Raw genomic sequence first — 18,288 nt, forward strand, 5'->3', positions numbered from 1 at the left:
AAACATGCAGAACGGTCGCCCCTGAGGATCAGACATTAAGACACAGGCTCGGGATGGAACTTAAAGTTCCGTCAGTTTTATTTTAGTTATTATTTATTTTTAGCTACCCTGCTAACCCTTTTATTTTTGCCCTAACCATCCCTAAACCTATCCCTAACCGAGGAAATACTCTAAAATGTCTATTTTTTTTCATATATGTAATTTTAAAGGTGGATGTTTCTGTGTTAAATATGTGAAAATGAAAAAAAATATATGTCAAATGTGGAGTTCGAACCCTGTGAAAACACAGGCACATTACGCTTATGTAGACAAATTCCGGCAACGTCATCTTTCGTATGAATAGATTGCCAGTATATAGATACGTATTACGTACTACTAGACACTTTCTTTCTAAATAATAATGCTGATCATTAATTCTAACCTCTTTGATGTAGGGCTGGGCAATATATCAAGATTCAAAATATAATCGTTTTCTCTTCTGGTGATATAGAAAATTACAATATCGTCTATAACAATGTATTTTTATTTTATATCTTATTTTGTATTAAAATACTCATTTTAGGATTCACAGCATGTAGAACACAGGTACAGAACTCACCCACACATGCTGTCCCTTACAGGAAAAAAAAGACAAAAGTGGCTCATATTGTGTATCAGCAAATTTAAACCAGAATTGTCTTTCTGGAAAGACTTTATTGAGTTAAAACTATTGAAAATGATATTGTACATCGTCATTTTGAGAAAAAATATTGAGACGTGTTTTGGTCCATATCGCCCAGCCCTACTTTGATCTGATTAAATAGATAGAAGGCACATGTACTATAAACACATCACAGACAGTGAATATTAATATACACGTGAACAGTCCTTTAACAAACTTCAGTAAGAAAAGACATGTAATTTTTTTTTTTTTTTTTCACGAGTCAAAGCATTAGTTTTAAAGATCAAACTAGGTTGTTTTTTTTTTTGGTAAATTTTAATTATTTTTTTTAATTTTTTTAAGTTATTTCTGCAATGACTGAGAATCCTGTTCTACTGAACCAAAAATCACCTCAACAGGGAAGCATTGGCGTTCACTGACATAACAGCATGTAATTATTGCAACACTGCCCTCTCTTATCAACATTCCCATGACACAAAGGAGGATAGTATTTACAAAATTGAATTGTTATTTATAAAATTGTGTTTTGAAAAAAAAATAAAATAATAATAATAATAATTCCCCTACCTGTGGGTCCTCAAACACTCAGCTACCGTACATAGTGAGGGAGACTTAATTACAATTGGCCACACCTGCAAACTAATCACTCACAACCCAAACATGTGACGTCATTGGGAGACATGAGCTAGGAAGACCAACGGAAACACAGAGACACAAGAAAAGAATAAAAAAAAGAGTAGAAACTGAAACGACACAAAAGTAAATAAACTATGACTTACTGAAAAAAATAAAAATAACAAAGACTAAAAACACACAGGCTATAACAGACTCTGACACATGTATAGCCTATAAAGAATAAAGTGAGATATCAAGCAATAACGATGAAACAAATATAGATTATAAGCAGGGCTTATTTGACGTTACCTGCCAACTGGCCAAATGCAGTGAATTCCACCATTGAGGGGTCACACCGTCATTCCGACCCTGACCAGACACGATGGCGGGTTGAAGTGTATAATATGTATTTTTAATTGTAGTTTTTTCAAACGGTATCTGAAATAATAAACCAAATGCAACGTGAGACTATGACACTACAACTCCCATGAGCACTGGCTGCACACGCTGTTTGCTCATTGGTCTATTCGTGAAGCCTTTTGCTGACGTCACTAGAAGGAAGAGGAGACGAAACAGAAAATAATTTTAAGTAAATTCCACATCCATAAGTCTAAATTCCAAAAAACTAACCCACACTTTACAGCATTCAACAATGAGTGTAAATATTACATTGAATTCATCAAATTAATCAATAATAAGAAGTCTATCCACAATGAATTTGATAAATGGTGTATTTAAAGATTAGAATTCTGACTGCTTTATATCCTCTTTAATCTAGACTGAACTTCCTTTTTTTTCTTCTTCTAATGCCTTTTTATTTATTTTTCTTTCTATATTGTCTATGATGTCATGTTCTATGCACTTGGGTTTACTGTCACTGAGAAGCATGAATGTACTGTACATAACATTCAATCAAAAAAGACTATAATAATTTTAAAATAACAATAATAATTTTAACCAGCTCCAGCCATCAATCAGCAAATTTTATTTATTTCTCCATTTGTCATTCTTATGTAAAAAGTGGATTTTTCTGATGAGAATTGCTGTTTTGTTTGGTTTTTTCAGTTTTTATCTGCTCAATAACTCTTCTATACATCTTTATTATATGAACTTTATTTCATTTTTTTAAATATAGATTTAGTGCAAATACACTTCAGCATGTCGTTAGCTTTAATCATATTGAACATAACTATCCAACAACAGAATTGTGCCAATAGCAAAAATACTGAGTGGCTAGTTAGTAACTCTGGAATACCAATCACGTCCTGATTATAAGTAGTGTAAAGTGAAACACACCCACTACAAACTCAGTGCTTCCTGTTACTGTGTAGAGAGAGTGGCTGACAGCCAAGTGCATTACTTCACCTGCTGTCTTTAATTCATCCACTAGATGGCACTACCGCACAAGACACGTTTCACTACTGAGGGAACGTTCTTTAGGGTTGTAATGCTGCATACTGAACACGTGGTGGCACTATTCTATTCACATTAAATATTTTGACACTTGTTCCTCAGCTCAGAGATATGTTTTATTTACAAAACCCGCACCTTGTTGAGTTAATGTTGGTCATTACAGTGGTCAGTTCAATGGATGGTGAAAATCCAGTGCTGTTTTTTTTTTTTTTGTTGTGTTGTTGTTTCTAAAACCTTTGTTTAAAAAAAAAAAAAAAAAAAAAGTCAAAAAAGTTATTATTTCTTGTGTAATTCTGTGTTTAGATTTCATATTTTCAGTGAAGACAGTTGCATACCACACATTATCTTTGGCAGAGGTGGGGCTTAGAAAACACACTTTCACCATTTATGTTAAGGTGATTTGTGCCTTGGAATTTGTACTGTTTTCTGTTCAGTGTAAAGCTAGATGCACTTTTCTTTTTTTTTTTAAATAAGCATACAAAAGTTTTTTGTTTTTTTTTGTTCCATGGGAAGCTATAGTTTGTGTAATTGACAAATGCAGTTTAATTTGCTTTCTTAACCTTATTATAGGAATCCTATTGCAGGGTGGCAGTGACTCAAAACATGTTTGTCTATGTACCTCATAGAGCCCTTTTTGTCATGCATTGGTCTATATCACTCCACAGGCAGTGTTGTACAGGTACTTCTGTACTCATCATTCCAACTATAGTATAGGGAAATCACTTCATCCATGTCTCAAAACATTACAAAAAAAAAAAAAAAAATGTGATAAGTAGTCTGAAATGTCACATTAATAATATCACAGATTGTCCATACCAGTTTGTTTACGGTGCTCTTGGTGTGCCGATCATGATGGTCCAGTAAAAACAACTGTTGTTGTTGTTGTTGTTGTTGTTGTTTTACTAATTTATGCATGTCCAACATTTTGAACTATTATCCTATGTTAGTAATTATTTTACTTCTTATACTGTGTTGGGGATCAATAAAGGTATACACTATTCTATTCTAAGTAGCCTATTGATTTTTCATGATTAAAAAAAAAAAACAAAAAACGCGAAGATTTATGGCTGAGCTTGTATAATAAAAATAAAAAATTCAGTCAATTTATATATGAAACAGGTCTGAAGTAGCTATCAATGTCGAGGTGTATCTCATGAGAGTAGAGTAGAGTAGAGTAGAGTAGAGTAGAGTAGAGTGTAGAGTAGAGTAGAGTAGAGTAGAGTAGAGTAGAGTAGAGTAGAGTAGAGTAGGGTAGAGTAGAGTAGAGTAGCTTAATTAATCCCACAGTGGGGAAATGTATACGGTCATTACAGCTCAGATAAAGTGCAAGGGAAAAAAAGACAACAGAAGGCAACACACATATACCCTATATTAAATATTACTATTATTTACATATAGTACAGTAAACATCCCTTTTCGTAAGGATTTTTTTCCTTAACACCCAAAAGTTTAAGAAACTCTGTGTCAAGCTTTGGATAAAGCACCACAACTTCAGTCTCCAAGTTGTATCCGGTCTGTCAGTGCTGTCACCTCGTCTGTCCTGTCACTTTTCCTCCAACGAACATATTCTACATTTAAAAAAAAAAAAAAAAGAGTCTTTTTTACATCAGAAACAACCCAACAAGCCTTAAGTCCTGTCAGTATTCCTCTGCTACGAGTCCCTGATCTCTATCCAGACAGGTGAGTGGGCTGTTTGTTCTGTCTGTGTCTGACACTGCTCTCCACTCATTGTTTCCTCTGTGTGGGAGATGGGAATTGTCTTAAAGAGTGAGCTCAGCAGAGCCTTTTTTTTAGGGGAGGGGTAAGACCGTGTGTTTCTTCAGTATGTCACTTCACGTGTGCATCGAGTAGTTGAAATTGGTGGCGAACCCGCGCGCGCCTCCTGAGTTAATTAATACGCCCCTCTGATTGGACGGGCGGTTAATCCCGACGGCCCCGCGCGCTCATACTAAGCAGCGCGCGGACGGTCAGAGACTCAGTCACTCACAATCCGCCCAAGGCGAGGGAGGGCAAGGACAAGGCGCCACGAGAGCAAAACAAACCAACTGTGCGCAAAGAGAGAGGAGGACGTGAGCGCTCCGGTCCCACCGTGCGCAATTAGAGACTGAGCTGTAAGAACGTGGGCTATGCGCACAACCAGGAGGGAGCGCAGAGTACAGAGGCGGTGAACGCGTGTAGAGGCTCAGCTTCACATCCACAGCCTCACTCACAAAACTCCTGGAAAACAGACAGAGCAGGGAGAGGAGAGGAGAGGAGCGCGCGCAACTTCTTCAACAACTACACAGGACAAGAACACAAAAAGAAGAGAAAGAGTTTACCCCAACAGCTCTGAAAGAAAGAGGAAGGGAAACATGAATGTCAGCGAAGAGAACCTGATTAAATCCATCAGCAGCGATGCGCTCCTGGACCTGACGCAGCGCTACGGGCAGTCCGCGTTCGGCTTTGGCGCTGGCCATGGTCCTGGAAGTCCCGGTCGGTTCCCGCTAACACCGGCCACCGACTTTCTCTCGGGGCAGACAACAAAGTCCAACGAGAGCGGAGGGGAGCACACAAGTGACGAGGAGGACGGCTTCGACTCATTGGAGTCCCGAAAGAGAGGCCCCCCCTTTGGGGAGGAGAAGCCCGTGGGGCCCCTGGCAAAAAAGTCCAAGGAGCAGCGGTCCCTGAGGCTCAGCATCAACGCCCGGGAGAGGAGGAGGATGCACGACCTGAACGACGCGCTGGACGGTCTGCGCGCCGTCATCCCCTACGCTCACAGCCCCTCGGTGAGAAAACTCTCCAAAATAGCCACTCTCCTCCTGGCCAAGAACTACATCCTCATGCAGGCTCAGGCTCTGGAGGAGATGAGGCGACTGGTGGCCTATCTGAACCAGGGACAGACCATAACTTCACCCATCCCCACAGCCCTGGCGCCCTTTGGACAGGCGGCCGTCTACCCGTTCTCCAGCTCCGCGCTCGCCACTTGTGCCGAAAAATGCAGCACTTACTCTGGAGCACCGTCGACTCTCTTCAAACACTGTAACGACAAGCCTTGATCACACACTGTCCCTGTTGAACTTTTGTCTTCACTGCATCCATGTTGGTCTCCTTCCCTCTCCAATTAGTTTTAAATCAATCTGTGGAAACGACTTTTTAGTCTAATGCATAAACTTCAAATAAGATAATTAAAACTGCGATGTTTGCTCTAACAAAAGCTTCATAGAGAATCAGACTGTTTAGGCCTCCTTTTAAGAAGCCATCTGTCCTTCTGTCGCTTGTACTACACACACACACATACACACACACTCACAGGCCATGGCCAAATATTGTTTTGGGGGGGAAATCCTCTTTCGTGAATTGTTTGTAACCTATGCAAGAATCAGTAGAACTAAAAAAATGATAATATTAATAATAATAACACAAATCAATTTAATATATTTCCAAAAATTAGAAAAAACATTTTTCCTCCATTATTTCTACGATGCTCATTCTGATGTGTTTGTTTTCTGATATACTTTCTGGATGTGTTTAACTCGTTGATTATTTATTTACAGTTATTGCACACTTCATGATTGTATATTTCAAGTTTGGGGAAGAAAAAAACCACTATATTTCTTTAAGGCTCAGTTTTAATGATCGTATTATATCTGCTGCCCGGAGACCCGTTTTTTGGTTGTGTTGCAACTTGGATTTCATATAGTTTATATGTCTTTATAATTAAAACATATCTATGCTTGGATTCTTTTTTATTTGTATTTTTTCTTTATTTAAACTACATAAATATAAGCACCAACTGTTGTTACAGTTTATTGGGCACCATTAAATTAAGTGCTGTTGTTTTCTTATTATAATTTTTTAAATTGGAGGTAAAAACACATTTGAGAAATTGAAAATATTCCTCCCATATTTAGGATCAGAGTCCACTTCCAGAGATGAGTTGGCAACTTTCTTGCATGAGAACCGTGTGACATGTAAAGATGGGTCTAAACGAGCTCAGCGGGGCTGGTGGGGCCCGTTTGGCACGCAGCCTGTCCGGTGGCGCTGAGGGGGAGGACGCATCATCCGCCCCGGGCACCCAAGACCTGTCTCTGGGTATTTGTGTGATTTCGCGGGGCATTCCCTAACCCGGACAGCTATTAACACGATTTCTGCCCCTGTCCTTTTTGCTAGAGTTAATTCACTGACCGTCACATGGCCAGTTTGCCTTTGCAGGTTAATATGCACGAGGATGAGAAAAGTGAAGGTGCAGGATTGTCTTTGTATTTGACAACAGACATACATGGAAATGAGGGACACAGGTCATTGACTATTATGACTATTATTGTTTTATTTCTTAAATACTATATTCCTCTTTGTGATTTAATTTGCATTAATAAATTTACATGACAAAACCTGGGAGATTTTGTGTATGCATTAGCCACAACTATATATATATATATATATATATATATATATATATATATATATATATATATATATATATATATATATATATATATATATATATATATATATATATATATATATATATATATATATATATTCATTATAATGGCTTCAAAAAGCAATGAAAAATAGCAATTAATTCCCTGTATATGTGTCTTAACCTATTGCAGTTTTTTTTTTTTTTTTTTTTTTTTTACATTTTTACATTATCTAAACAAACCAAACAAATATTTTCTTGATATTTCTAATGCTTTCTTAATCATTGTTTTGTCTATATAAACTAAAGGTGGGAAAAATATCAATATTATTTTGTGACGATATTAAAAGTCAATGCATCTTCCTAGAATCCAGTTTCTTTCTTTTTTTTTTTGAAAAAATAACAATAATATGTTGTTGATTTTTTTTATTTTTTTGCCATGCCATAACATACAGTGTAGTGGACTTTCATGTTGAAATAAATGTCAGACAAACTAACTGACTTGTAATGTGCATTGTTTATTTGTTTTTTTTTAACTATTACTCATATTTTGTTTGAAGTGCATGATTCAGCTTTTGTTTTTGGAAAAAAGAAAACAAGGAAATTAAAATCTCAATGATCGCTACAATGAATCACATTGTATATCCAATCAGCACACAAGTGTTGTATTAAAATCGAATGGGGACAAAACCATATCGTTGCAGCTCTAACACAAACTATGACATACTTCAGAAGTCATTAGTTCAGATGTTCACTGCATAGTGAACACCCAAGTATCATCTCTCTCTTACAATTTAAACACTTGTCACAACAACAGGCCACCCATGGCATTTTAAGTTGGCCCTTTGATGACACACGCCTTGTCTGAGGCCCTATAAACCAGTTGGGGGAAGCAGGGATGTAATGTGACAAATACTGCCACTGATGTGAGGACTGCGGCTCTGCACTGCATCACTCCATCTGCAGCCTAATAGCCATAAATGAGACATTTGCATTGACGTGTGGTTGGCTCGGGTGGGTGGTCATTTCTCCCCATATAGGCCTTGGATGATGACCTGCTCATGTGTACATGTTTCATTGTGTCAACTTATTATCCCAATTGTCATCAGTGTACATGGTGGCAGTGCGTTGTTTGTCAGACTGTCTATACAACGGAACAAATTAGGCTTTTGCTGGTTCCGTTAGGTCACTTTGTGTCTTGTCAGCCGTTGTAATAGAAGAAATAAAGCAGCTTTTACCATAACCCAGCAATTAGTTTATTTTAGATTGGGGGTAGGTTTAGGTTTAGAGGTCGATAAACTGTAACTGTGAATGTAAATATGGTTTTGAAGATTTAAAAATGAAGCTTTAGCTTATTTACCTTTTTACTGAATGATAAAGGTCATGTTTTTCATGGACAGCATCAACAGCAAAGACTAAATTACATTTATTTTTAATGATGTTATACAAAAAGATGTGTGTCTGCCTGTGACAGATGCAACACAACACTTTGACTCATTCCAGCAAGTTCATTTTGTCTTCTTTTATAAAAATAATATGTTGAGATTTAATTTATTCAGACACTTTTTTCAAGAAATTTACTTTGAAATGTACTTTAATCAAAGGAGATCAAAGTCAAATTCAAAGTGAATTTAAAAGTGAATTTAAAAGTGAATTTCCTGAAAAAAGTTGTCTGAATAAATGAAACCTGAACACACGTGTCAAACCCAAGGCCCAGGAGCCAAATCCAGCCATTTAGACCACCCAATTTGGCCCACAGGAGAAGATAAAAAAAAGATAGAAAAAACATGAATTATTCTGTAAATTACCAAATAATTAAGTTGTAGATATCTCAGCCCTTCTACATACACAAATTTAGTGAAACTCCACAATATTCAGAGGATGGCAATTTAATCAAAATATTTCACATAATTTTGCCAAATTGGATAAAAAATTGTCACAAAATCAATGAAATTTAATATGGGATACCAACTTCATTTTGGTTGCACCTGAATGTTCTTCCTACATCACATTTAGACACAAACATAAAAACATTTAACTTGAGTCATAATGATTCACTTCAATTTCCATATATAGTTGGATAATCACAGGAAGACCTAATTCATTGTTTTTTAAATAAAATGTTAAGGTTTAATTTATTCAGACAACTTTTTTCAGGAAACTTTGATCAAAGGAGATCAAAGTACATTTCTTGAAAAAAGTTGTCAGAATAAATAAAACTTTAACATACTTAAACGTTTGTTTGTACCTGGGTCATCTTAAAACATATGTGAAGATGTTTACCACATAAACAAAACAACAACCAAACCAACATGAAAATAGGAGATTTCAGAATAAGATCCTGCAAAGATTTCAGGATCATGTAAGAAAAATTCTTACAGTATGTAAGTAATATGCTCTTAATATGGTACCAACTCCGTTTTGGTTGCACCTGAATGTGGAGTACACCACGTTTAGACACAAATGAACATAAAGACATTTAACTTGAATCATCATGATTCATTATTCACTTCAAGGTAGTAGGGCAATCACAGGAAGACCTAATTCATCGTTTTTGAAATAATATGTTAGGGTTTCAATTACTTTGATCAAAGGAGATCAAAGTACAGTTCCAGAAAAAAGTTGTCAGAATAAATTCAACCTTAACATATTAACGTTTTGACGAGTTTATACCTGGGTCATCTTAAACCATAAGTGAAGATGTTTACCACAACCACAAAAATAAACCCCAAAAAACCATCCACCACATTTAAACACAAACATAAAAACATTTAACCTGAATCATCATGATTCCATTTCCAGGTAGTAGGACAATCACAGGAAGACCTAATTCATCTGTTTTAATCATCTTTGTCTTACATTTGCACTGCAGCCGTTTCATTTCACAAAGGGAAGAAAACACTGAATACTAAATTACTTTGCACGCAATCTGTTGGAAGACAATATTATCTCCGGATGAGTGACTAAAACAAGATAAAAGAAATCACATCAAGCCGCATCACAGAGAACTATTGTCGACAGACATCTTTCTGCATTTTCTCACCTTTAGCCTCTTACTGAGAGTGTTTTTTTTTATTCCGACCATCTCCCTGCACCACAGTCAGAGCTGAGCAGCTCTCTCACGACAGCCCTGTGTGTGCTGCACGACTTACGGACAGACTGTGTGATGTCTGCAAACATTTGTGTTTGCTCTCAGTGGGATAGAAAGGGAGTGATTTCATTAGCATGGCTCAGAGCTTTGAGGTATGTTTGTGTGCTTTTTCCTCCCAACCGATGGTATAGAACTAAAACCATATGCCCTTAAGTGTGTACCTCTGCCTAATGCATCTGACAGCGCTGTTTTCTCAAATTAAGTTCTCTCCATGTGTGAGCTCATGTGTCTGATGCACATTGTAACTCTCCATCTATACACACACAGCTGTTTATGCAACTGCAGGGGCCTTGAAGGAAAAATCAACACAAATCAACTCTGATTATGGCTACAGTGTGGAAACGAGGACTTTATACCTATTTTGTTTAATCATTTTAGCTCACTTAATTTGTAGTGGTGGCCTCAGATGTGAAGAGTTCTTAAGCACTTGTCGTTGGGCGGGTTTGTAAGGAGAAAACATGCAAAAATGTTAAATAAAAAGCCGGATGCCCTGGAGGAGTGGAGTAGAATAGAATAGAAAAGAATAGAATAGAATAAAGATTTTATATCATTATATTGCCATATATATGTACATGTTAAAAAGAACAGGCACAGTGGAATTCTTGTGCATGTCCCAGAGTCAGATTGAAAAAATGACAAACAACAAATCAGCCAAGACAGTATAATAGTAGAAGGAGCAAAACAAGAAAAAATAGGACGTATACTCTACAACCTAGGTTCCCAAAGTGGGGTACAGGTACCCCTAAGGGTACGCAAATTGTCATGGGGTACATAAATACATTTCAAAAATTGGAAACTAGAATATAAATTGACCAGCAGTCAGGAGCCTCCATTCATACCCTGTATATGACATTACATTAGTGGTTCGTCGTGAGCTTATTTTAATATCACATTTTTTTCTTTCCTGAATTAGCTTTTGATAATGTTTGTTGTTGCCTGGATTAGAGCACAAAGACATTTCCATGCTGTATTTTATTTGAACTAGATTTATATTTGAAAAAGTGAAAGTATAGAATACAGTAGGTTGTTTTGTGTGTGTGTGTGTGTGTGTGTGTGTGTGTGTGTGTGTGTGTGTGTGTGTGTGTGTGTGTGTGTGTGTGTGTGTGTGTGTGTGTGTGTGTGTGTGTGTGTGTGTGTGTGTGTGTGTGAGATTAAGTGTTGGGCGGTAGCATTACTACGGTGCATTTGTCCGTTACTTGGTTAGCTGCAGTGTACTTCCTGTTTACAGTGGCGCTACATATTTTTGCGGGATGCCGTGCCAAACACAGTAAAACAGTAGAAGAAGAAGCATTGTCAGCATGTTTCTGTTTACATCACGTGCTCCAATCATGGCGAGTCAATGTGAGAACAGGACGAGCTTCTCAGAGTGGAAATACACTCATTATTTTTGTCTCCAAAAGATGCATCAGTGAAGTTAAGCTAACGCTGCGGCTGGATTTTAACGGACTGTGACTGTTATCCAGGGACAGGTCAGCCAAACTATTTCACGGTATGTTGTTGTAAATAAGAAGCCTGTCGCAGCAGCTCATTAGCCTGATATGTTTAGCATTGTGTAGCTGAGAAAAATGCTGTGAATTAGTTTTTCCACATTTATTTTTATAAGCATTTTCAACAGCAGAATGTGCACCTGGAATACGCACAGCTTACTTTACATTACTGTGCTAAGGCTGAAAAATTACTGTTTTAATTTTGGAGCAGCAGTTTTGTGCTTTATATGCACATCATTTATTGTTGTTTTATAGCAGTTGATAAACAGTGGATTATTATATTATTACAGCACTGATATGAAGTTGTATGGACACAAATGACCCAAAATAAATAATACATTCTTTAATTCTAAGTAACTCAAAAGTTACTTTTTCCAGTAACGCTATACTTTTTGGTGTAAGTAATCAAAATAGTTACTGAGTTACTTTGTGAATGAAGTAACTAGTAACGTAACTTGTTACTTTTTTTCAGTAACTAGCACAACACTGGTGTGATGCCCACTAATGTGTGGTCACATGTAGGGTATTGTATTTTTTTTTTTTTACAACCCCCTCTGTCTGATTAAAAGCAGTGTTGGACACACTGTGGTACCAGACCAGAAGTGTGGTGTTCTAAAACCTTTGACTGGTATTTTTTGTGAGAAATGTTTTTCTACATTTATGTCAAGTGATGACATTGGTAATTCAGCATAGTAATGCAAGTAAATAAATCATATGGAGAAAATGTATGTAATAAAGTCACTGACATAATAAACAAAGTGACTGACATCCCATTTCTGCCTCTCTTCCTTTTATCTGTTTAACAGTCATACAGTGTCGTCTGGGATCAGAGACAGAAAATAAACAAAATTATTAACTGTATACATGGTCTTCACTCTGAGACATGTAACAGTTTCTTGGGGGCTTGTCCGAGATTGACGCCATCACCACGCTATGGGTCCTCACTCCAGTGATCATTGACCTGTGGAACACCTGCAAAGACGTCAGAGCAAGAGGTGTCCAGCAGCCAGGAAAAGTAAACATTGATGCAGACACTCTCTCTCGACTGCCACTTGATATAACTGAGTATGTAGCTGCCTGTACAGAAGAACTGTCAGTCAAAGGCAACATGACAGTCAAAGAAACATGGGATGGTAGTCGAGTAGCAAAGGAAAGCCTATGTTGCAATGTTGAACTTGTCCAAAGAAACAAGACTGCACACACCTGGTTCCCAGTCGACCATCAGTCATGAAGACCTCATGAAGTCACAGAGAGAGGACGCAACTATCAATGTAGTCATCAAACTAAAAGAAAAGTACACTAACCTAACAAGTCAAAACAGAAAAGGCTTCAATAGTCAAGTAAAAAGACTCCTCCACGAGTGGGAAAGGCTTCAACTGGAGAATGGCTTGCTGTGGAGAAAGACACTACAAAGAAGGCAACTGGTGCTACCCAAAAAGTACAGAGCCATCGCCTTGACACATCTCCATGATGAGATAGGCCACGTGGGAACTGAAAGAGTCGTAGCCATGGACCGATTCCACTGGCCTTTGTTGAGAGAATTTAAAACTTCTCACCACTGTTTTACTAATTTACTATTTTGCTATTTTACTGTCTTTGCTAACAGTTCAAATTGTGCCTATGTGCTATCACTCATTTTTTATTGTTTCCATTGCCTCAGTTGTCTGCAACATATGCTCTGTGCACACCACAACGCCTTAGGATGTGGTAAGAAACGGAACACAAAGTACAATGTGGGTTCTGTATCTACGCTTCAAACATACAGTATGCTCTGCCATATTATGAAACCAGAATGTGACAGATGCATTTTGTGTATTATGTGGTACATTCGATAACTTACAATATGCTCTGTTTTATTGATTTTGGTCACACGATGTTTGCTTGCATGACGAGTGGAATATATAAGCCAGCCTGCTTTTAACCTTAGGATGGCGATGGGAAGACAAGCTCAATTTTGAGATTGTGCTTATATGATATCTCTCTGCAGAATTGTATGCTTTATGTAGCTATTATCTCTATTGGAGAACCCTCAGAGGGATTCTTAATGCACCTTTTACTTGTTTACCTATAGAAGGATTTTTTACTTTTCATATTATCCCTAACCGAAGAGAGATTGTATGACCTGTTTATTGTAATATAAAATAAAAGGATCTCCTGTCTGAGGACAACTCAGATATATCCAACTAAAAACCTTTTGTAGTCCACTTTTCTTTAACAAGAAGAAACCTACCACCCAGATTGACTGCATCCGCTCGAGATAAGCATAACCCCAAGCCTCTTTAGCAACAGAGAGCAACTTAGTGCATTGACAGGCCACATAGATGAGATACTGTGGTTACTGGATGTATCTTTGACCTATTGGGAACTAGATAGGGCAACCACTAGTGAAACAGAGTAAACTGTATGACAAATCCCACCACACTGTAACCCGTTCCAGATCTCACTGGACAATAATGATTAAAGAGAGGTTTACCGACAAAAGAATAAGGCTCCGCAGTAGGTAGAGTGATGGCGCGAGAGTGCGCACAAGCGCCCGGCCCGGTTATCCAACCCCTTACATGGAGAAGGAAATTTAAACATAAGTAACTCAAAAGAAGCCTGTGTCACATGTTAGGGCACCAATTGGGTCCATTACCACCACCGCACAGCTTGAGTTAGTGTCTATCGACAACCTGGAGCGGAGTGTTGGCGGATTTGAGTACATCTTGGTAGTCGTTGACCACTTTACCCAGTTTGCTCAAGCGTATGCCACTCGTAACAAGTCAGCAAAGGCCGCAGCAGGTAAGCTGTTTGACGACTTTATTCGACGCTACGGATATCCAAAACAGCTCAATCACGACCAGGGTTGTAAATTTGAGAACAAATTGTTCAAGACCTTGCATTGCCTCTCAGGAAATGGGTACTCCAGAACGACACCTTACCATCGTCAGTGTAACCCTTCAGAAAGATTGAACAGGACCCTTCTGCAACTAATTTGAACACTGAAAGACAACCACACCCACTGGTTGAAACCAATGTGTTGTCATCAAGCAGAGCTTGAGTCTAAATGTATCAGGAATCTGACCCTGGATGACTGGAGTTTGCCACCCCTGCTTTAGGTAAACCTTTTTACCAGCCACAAGGTAGCGGTAATGTTGTTAGTGCCAATGGAGTATCACACATACCTATGTGGGACATGTAGCCACAGTTCATTGCAAATCAGTCAACCTACATTGCAATGCCCTGCCAATGGTTCCCTTGTACTTTTTTATGCCTTATGATACTGCTACATACTTTAGGTATATTGAGGTGTTTAAGGTGTGTAACTAGTTTGTTGGGAAGTATGTGACGCCCACTAATGTGAACCATTGGAGTGAATGGAATTGTAGCTACACTCTCTCTATACGGCTCTGGTTTTTATGAACCATTAAGTTACAGACATGGAGATTGGTTTGTTAGGATGGATGGACATTTACAAAATGTCAACAACAGAAGACTTGTCCATCCAGCCTTACATGTTACAGCCAGAGTCGGACCCGGCGGAGCGAGATGAAAATGAAGATGATGAACCTGCAGAACCCTAACAAGTGAGCTAACACAAGCACCGAGCTAACGCTAGTGCCTAGCTAACGTCACGAAATGCATTTTAATACAGTCTTTTCTGAGACAAAAACGGCAAAATGAAATGGCAAAACTTTAGACTTAAATTAAATCACGTAGGCCATATCATCAAGGATCTAAAACGAGCACACAGCGCTAACATATGAAGTCTGAAGACGGTGCAACTGCTAAGCAACTGCTAATGCTAACAAAACAATGACAGAGACGTCTTAGCATCACACTTTTTAGCGTTATTTACAGCTTACCGAAGTGCTCTGTTCGTCGTCTCCAAAGATAGACTGGTGAAGCAGCCATCCTTGAAGTGCTTCGCGCACACAAAAATGATCTTACCCACAGATGTGGGTACATTTCCGTGAAAAATAAAACTCAACCAGGCACTTTGAAAAGGTTCTGATGCTGAGAGACGTTGTAATGAAGCGTGTGGGTTACTACATCCAACAACCGAACATTTTGACTTATCCTCTCGTAACTTCGGCATCCTTGAGCTTGGACTACAAAATAAAAGGGAGAAATAAAAATGGCGGATTGCTCGAAGTGTTCGACCTGGAGTTGATGTACTAATTTGGCAGTTCCGCTGCAAATGCTGTGACGTTATTGTTCAAAAAACGTAATAGAGAATAGAAAAATCGAAACAGATTGAAAAATATGAGCAAAACAGAATATAAAGATATCTACGGAGCACCTGAAGAGACTAATTTGAACTTTTCTGTACTTCTAAACACTAAATATACAACAAAATGCATTTAAGGGCTAAAAAAGTGGATTTAGCATGATGTGTCCCCTTTAAGTATGTAAAGTTAGTGCTACGTCCGGAATGCTAACATGCTAATGGTTGCTACACATTAGCTTCAGGTTTTGTTAGCTCATGTACTGAAGTTTATATATGTAAGTTTAGTTAGTTTTAGTGTTAAAAATCTCTTTATCCTGTGTATTACTGCTCAAAGGTCTTAAAAGATGCACTTTATTATTTGAGCTTAGTGTTATGTGCCTGCAGTGTTCATGGTTACACATGTGCACAGGCTGGCAGACGTGTACACACGCACACAGTTGGTTGCATGTATTTGGTTAAGTTAAATAGTTTTCTCCAATGTTTACTGAAATGAACCAGCAGGGTTTTAATAGGAAACATTTTTCTAAAGTAAGGATATGTAAATGCTTAAAGGTCTACATTGTCTACAAGACATATGGTGAAATTGTTTTAGATTTAAAGTTAAAGTTTAATTGTTTATATATATGTATGTGAGAAATGTTTTTCTACATTTATGTCAAGTGTCAACCATGGTAGTACAGCATAGTAATGCAAGTAAATAAATCATATGGAGAAAATGTATATAATAAAAATGGATTGTGTTTGTGACAACAAAGTGACTGCCAGTCTCTGCCCCGCTTCTTTATAACTGTTTAACAGTCATACAGTGTCGTCTGGGATCAGAGACGGAAAATAAGTAAAATTATTAACTGTATACATGGTCTTCACTCTGGGACCTGCAACATGTGTGGTGTCATAATTTGAGAAAGAATAATAAATTAAACCTTTTAAAAATACATTTTTAGTTAGTATTTTTTATTTGTGTTATTATTCTTAATTATTAAACATTTAAGGGGACCCATTTGAATTCCAGGCGACCCCAAGGTTGAATAACACTGCATTACATTATTATATTTTTTAAGTGTGCAGTGGTAGGGGGTACATGGCTTCTGGTTAAATGTCTGAAGGGGTACTGGACTGTGAAAAGTTTGGGAACCACTGCTCGACAAAAAGATGAATAAATAAATATAATCTGAATTGAATGTACAAATTATTGCACATAGGAGAGAGTGAGGTATACAATGTCCAGCATGTGGGATGAATTTTTCAGTTTCTCAATGCTGAGGTATTTGCCCTCTTTAAGGTCCTGAACTCACATAAAACTGCTGACCCAAGTGTTTTTAATTTGTCCTGTGATATCGGGTTGTGGTATTATAGTGAGGGTGTGAGTTGGTAAAAATATATATATATATGTAGAGGGTGTAGAGGGAATGCATATGAGCTGAAGAAAAGAGTGCCCATAGTGGCACCGCTGTAAGGATGACACCCTTGGGCCACACACACACACACACACACACACACACACACACACACACACACACACACACACACACACACACACACTCGTTTGCCCACCCGTGACCCCCCCACCACCACCACAATCCTATGCTGTGCTATGACATCATCATAGTTGGTCGTCCCTCCCAGTCCTGCCTTGTCTAAAGAGATGAGCGGGTGAGTCAGTTGGTTCTGAGGAGCCATGTGATTCAGGGTGACGTTGCTGCAAGTGTAGCAGGACGGGCCCTTTATTTGCTAATCAGACATCTGGGGGGGGGGGGGGGGGGGGGGGGATGGATGTCTGTTTGTGTGTGTCTCATTTTGTGTGTGTGTGTGTGCATGTATTTTGTGCTCATATGCCTGAAAAGCCTCAAAACATGGCAGCCGCGCAAAGCGTTTTGCCTATCGCCACAAGGCACCTGACACCATGCACAGTAAACCCAGACAGTGTGACGGGGGCCAAACTGGGCCTGATGGGAGTGAGGGGAGTTAGAGCAGGGATAGTCAACACTATTCAACACTGCAGTTAGAGCTACTGGTAAATAAAACCCACTGCATTCATCCCCTTCCTGCCGGAGTTTCCCCGTACACTTTGTCTCTTTTCACTTTTCTCTCCTCCTAATGATGGTCCACATGTCGTCTCCTCCCACCATCCCTCCCCTCGCCTCCTTCCTATCACACTGATCATCACGTTCATTCTTCCTCGCTCCTCAGAGAATATGAGCTGACAAACGGGGGCATCCGTTATTGTAGCACGACCTAATCTCTGTAATGGCTCTACAGATACAGGACTGGTGGTGAGCAAACACACACACACACACACACACACACACACACACACACACACACACACACACACACACACACACACAC

At 38.5% G+C, this 18,288-nt stretch overlaps 1 protein-coding gene across 1 annotated transcript; it reads left to right on the top strand.

The window, feature by feature from the left end:
* The first annotated feature begins 4,536 nt into the window (after positions 1 to 4,536).
* On the top strand, positions 4,537 to 7,066 carry bhlhe23 (basic helix-loop-helix family, member e23). Its single transcript, XM_028452278.1, has one exon. It carries the CDS (start codon positions 5,041 to 5,043, stop codon positions 5,722 to 5,724), a length of 684 nt encoding a protein of 227 aa, XP_028308079.1. The 5' UTR covers positions 4,537 to 5,040; the 3' UTR covers positions 5,725 to 7,066.
* Positions 7,067 to 18,288: the final 11,222 nt, after the last annotated feature.

Source organism: Gouania willdenowi, chromosome 7 (genome assembly GCF_900634775.1).
Source record: "Gouania willdenowi chromosome 7, fGouWil2.1, whole genome shotgun sequence".
In the NCBI taxonomy this organism is placed as follows: domain Eukaryota; kingdom Metazoa; phylum Chordata; class Actinopteri; order Blenniiformes; family Gobiesocidae; genus Gouania; species Gouania willdenowi.

What these genes read in the sequence shown, in the direction of transcription:
- bhlhe23 (XM_028452278.1), top strand. Translation starts at nt 5,041, where the DNA reads ATGAATGTCAGCGAAGAGAACCTGATTAAATCCATCAGCAGCGATGCG.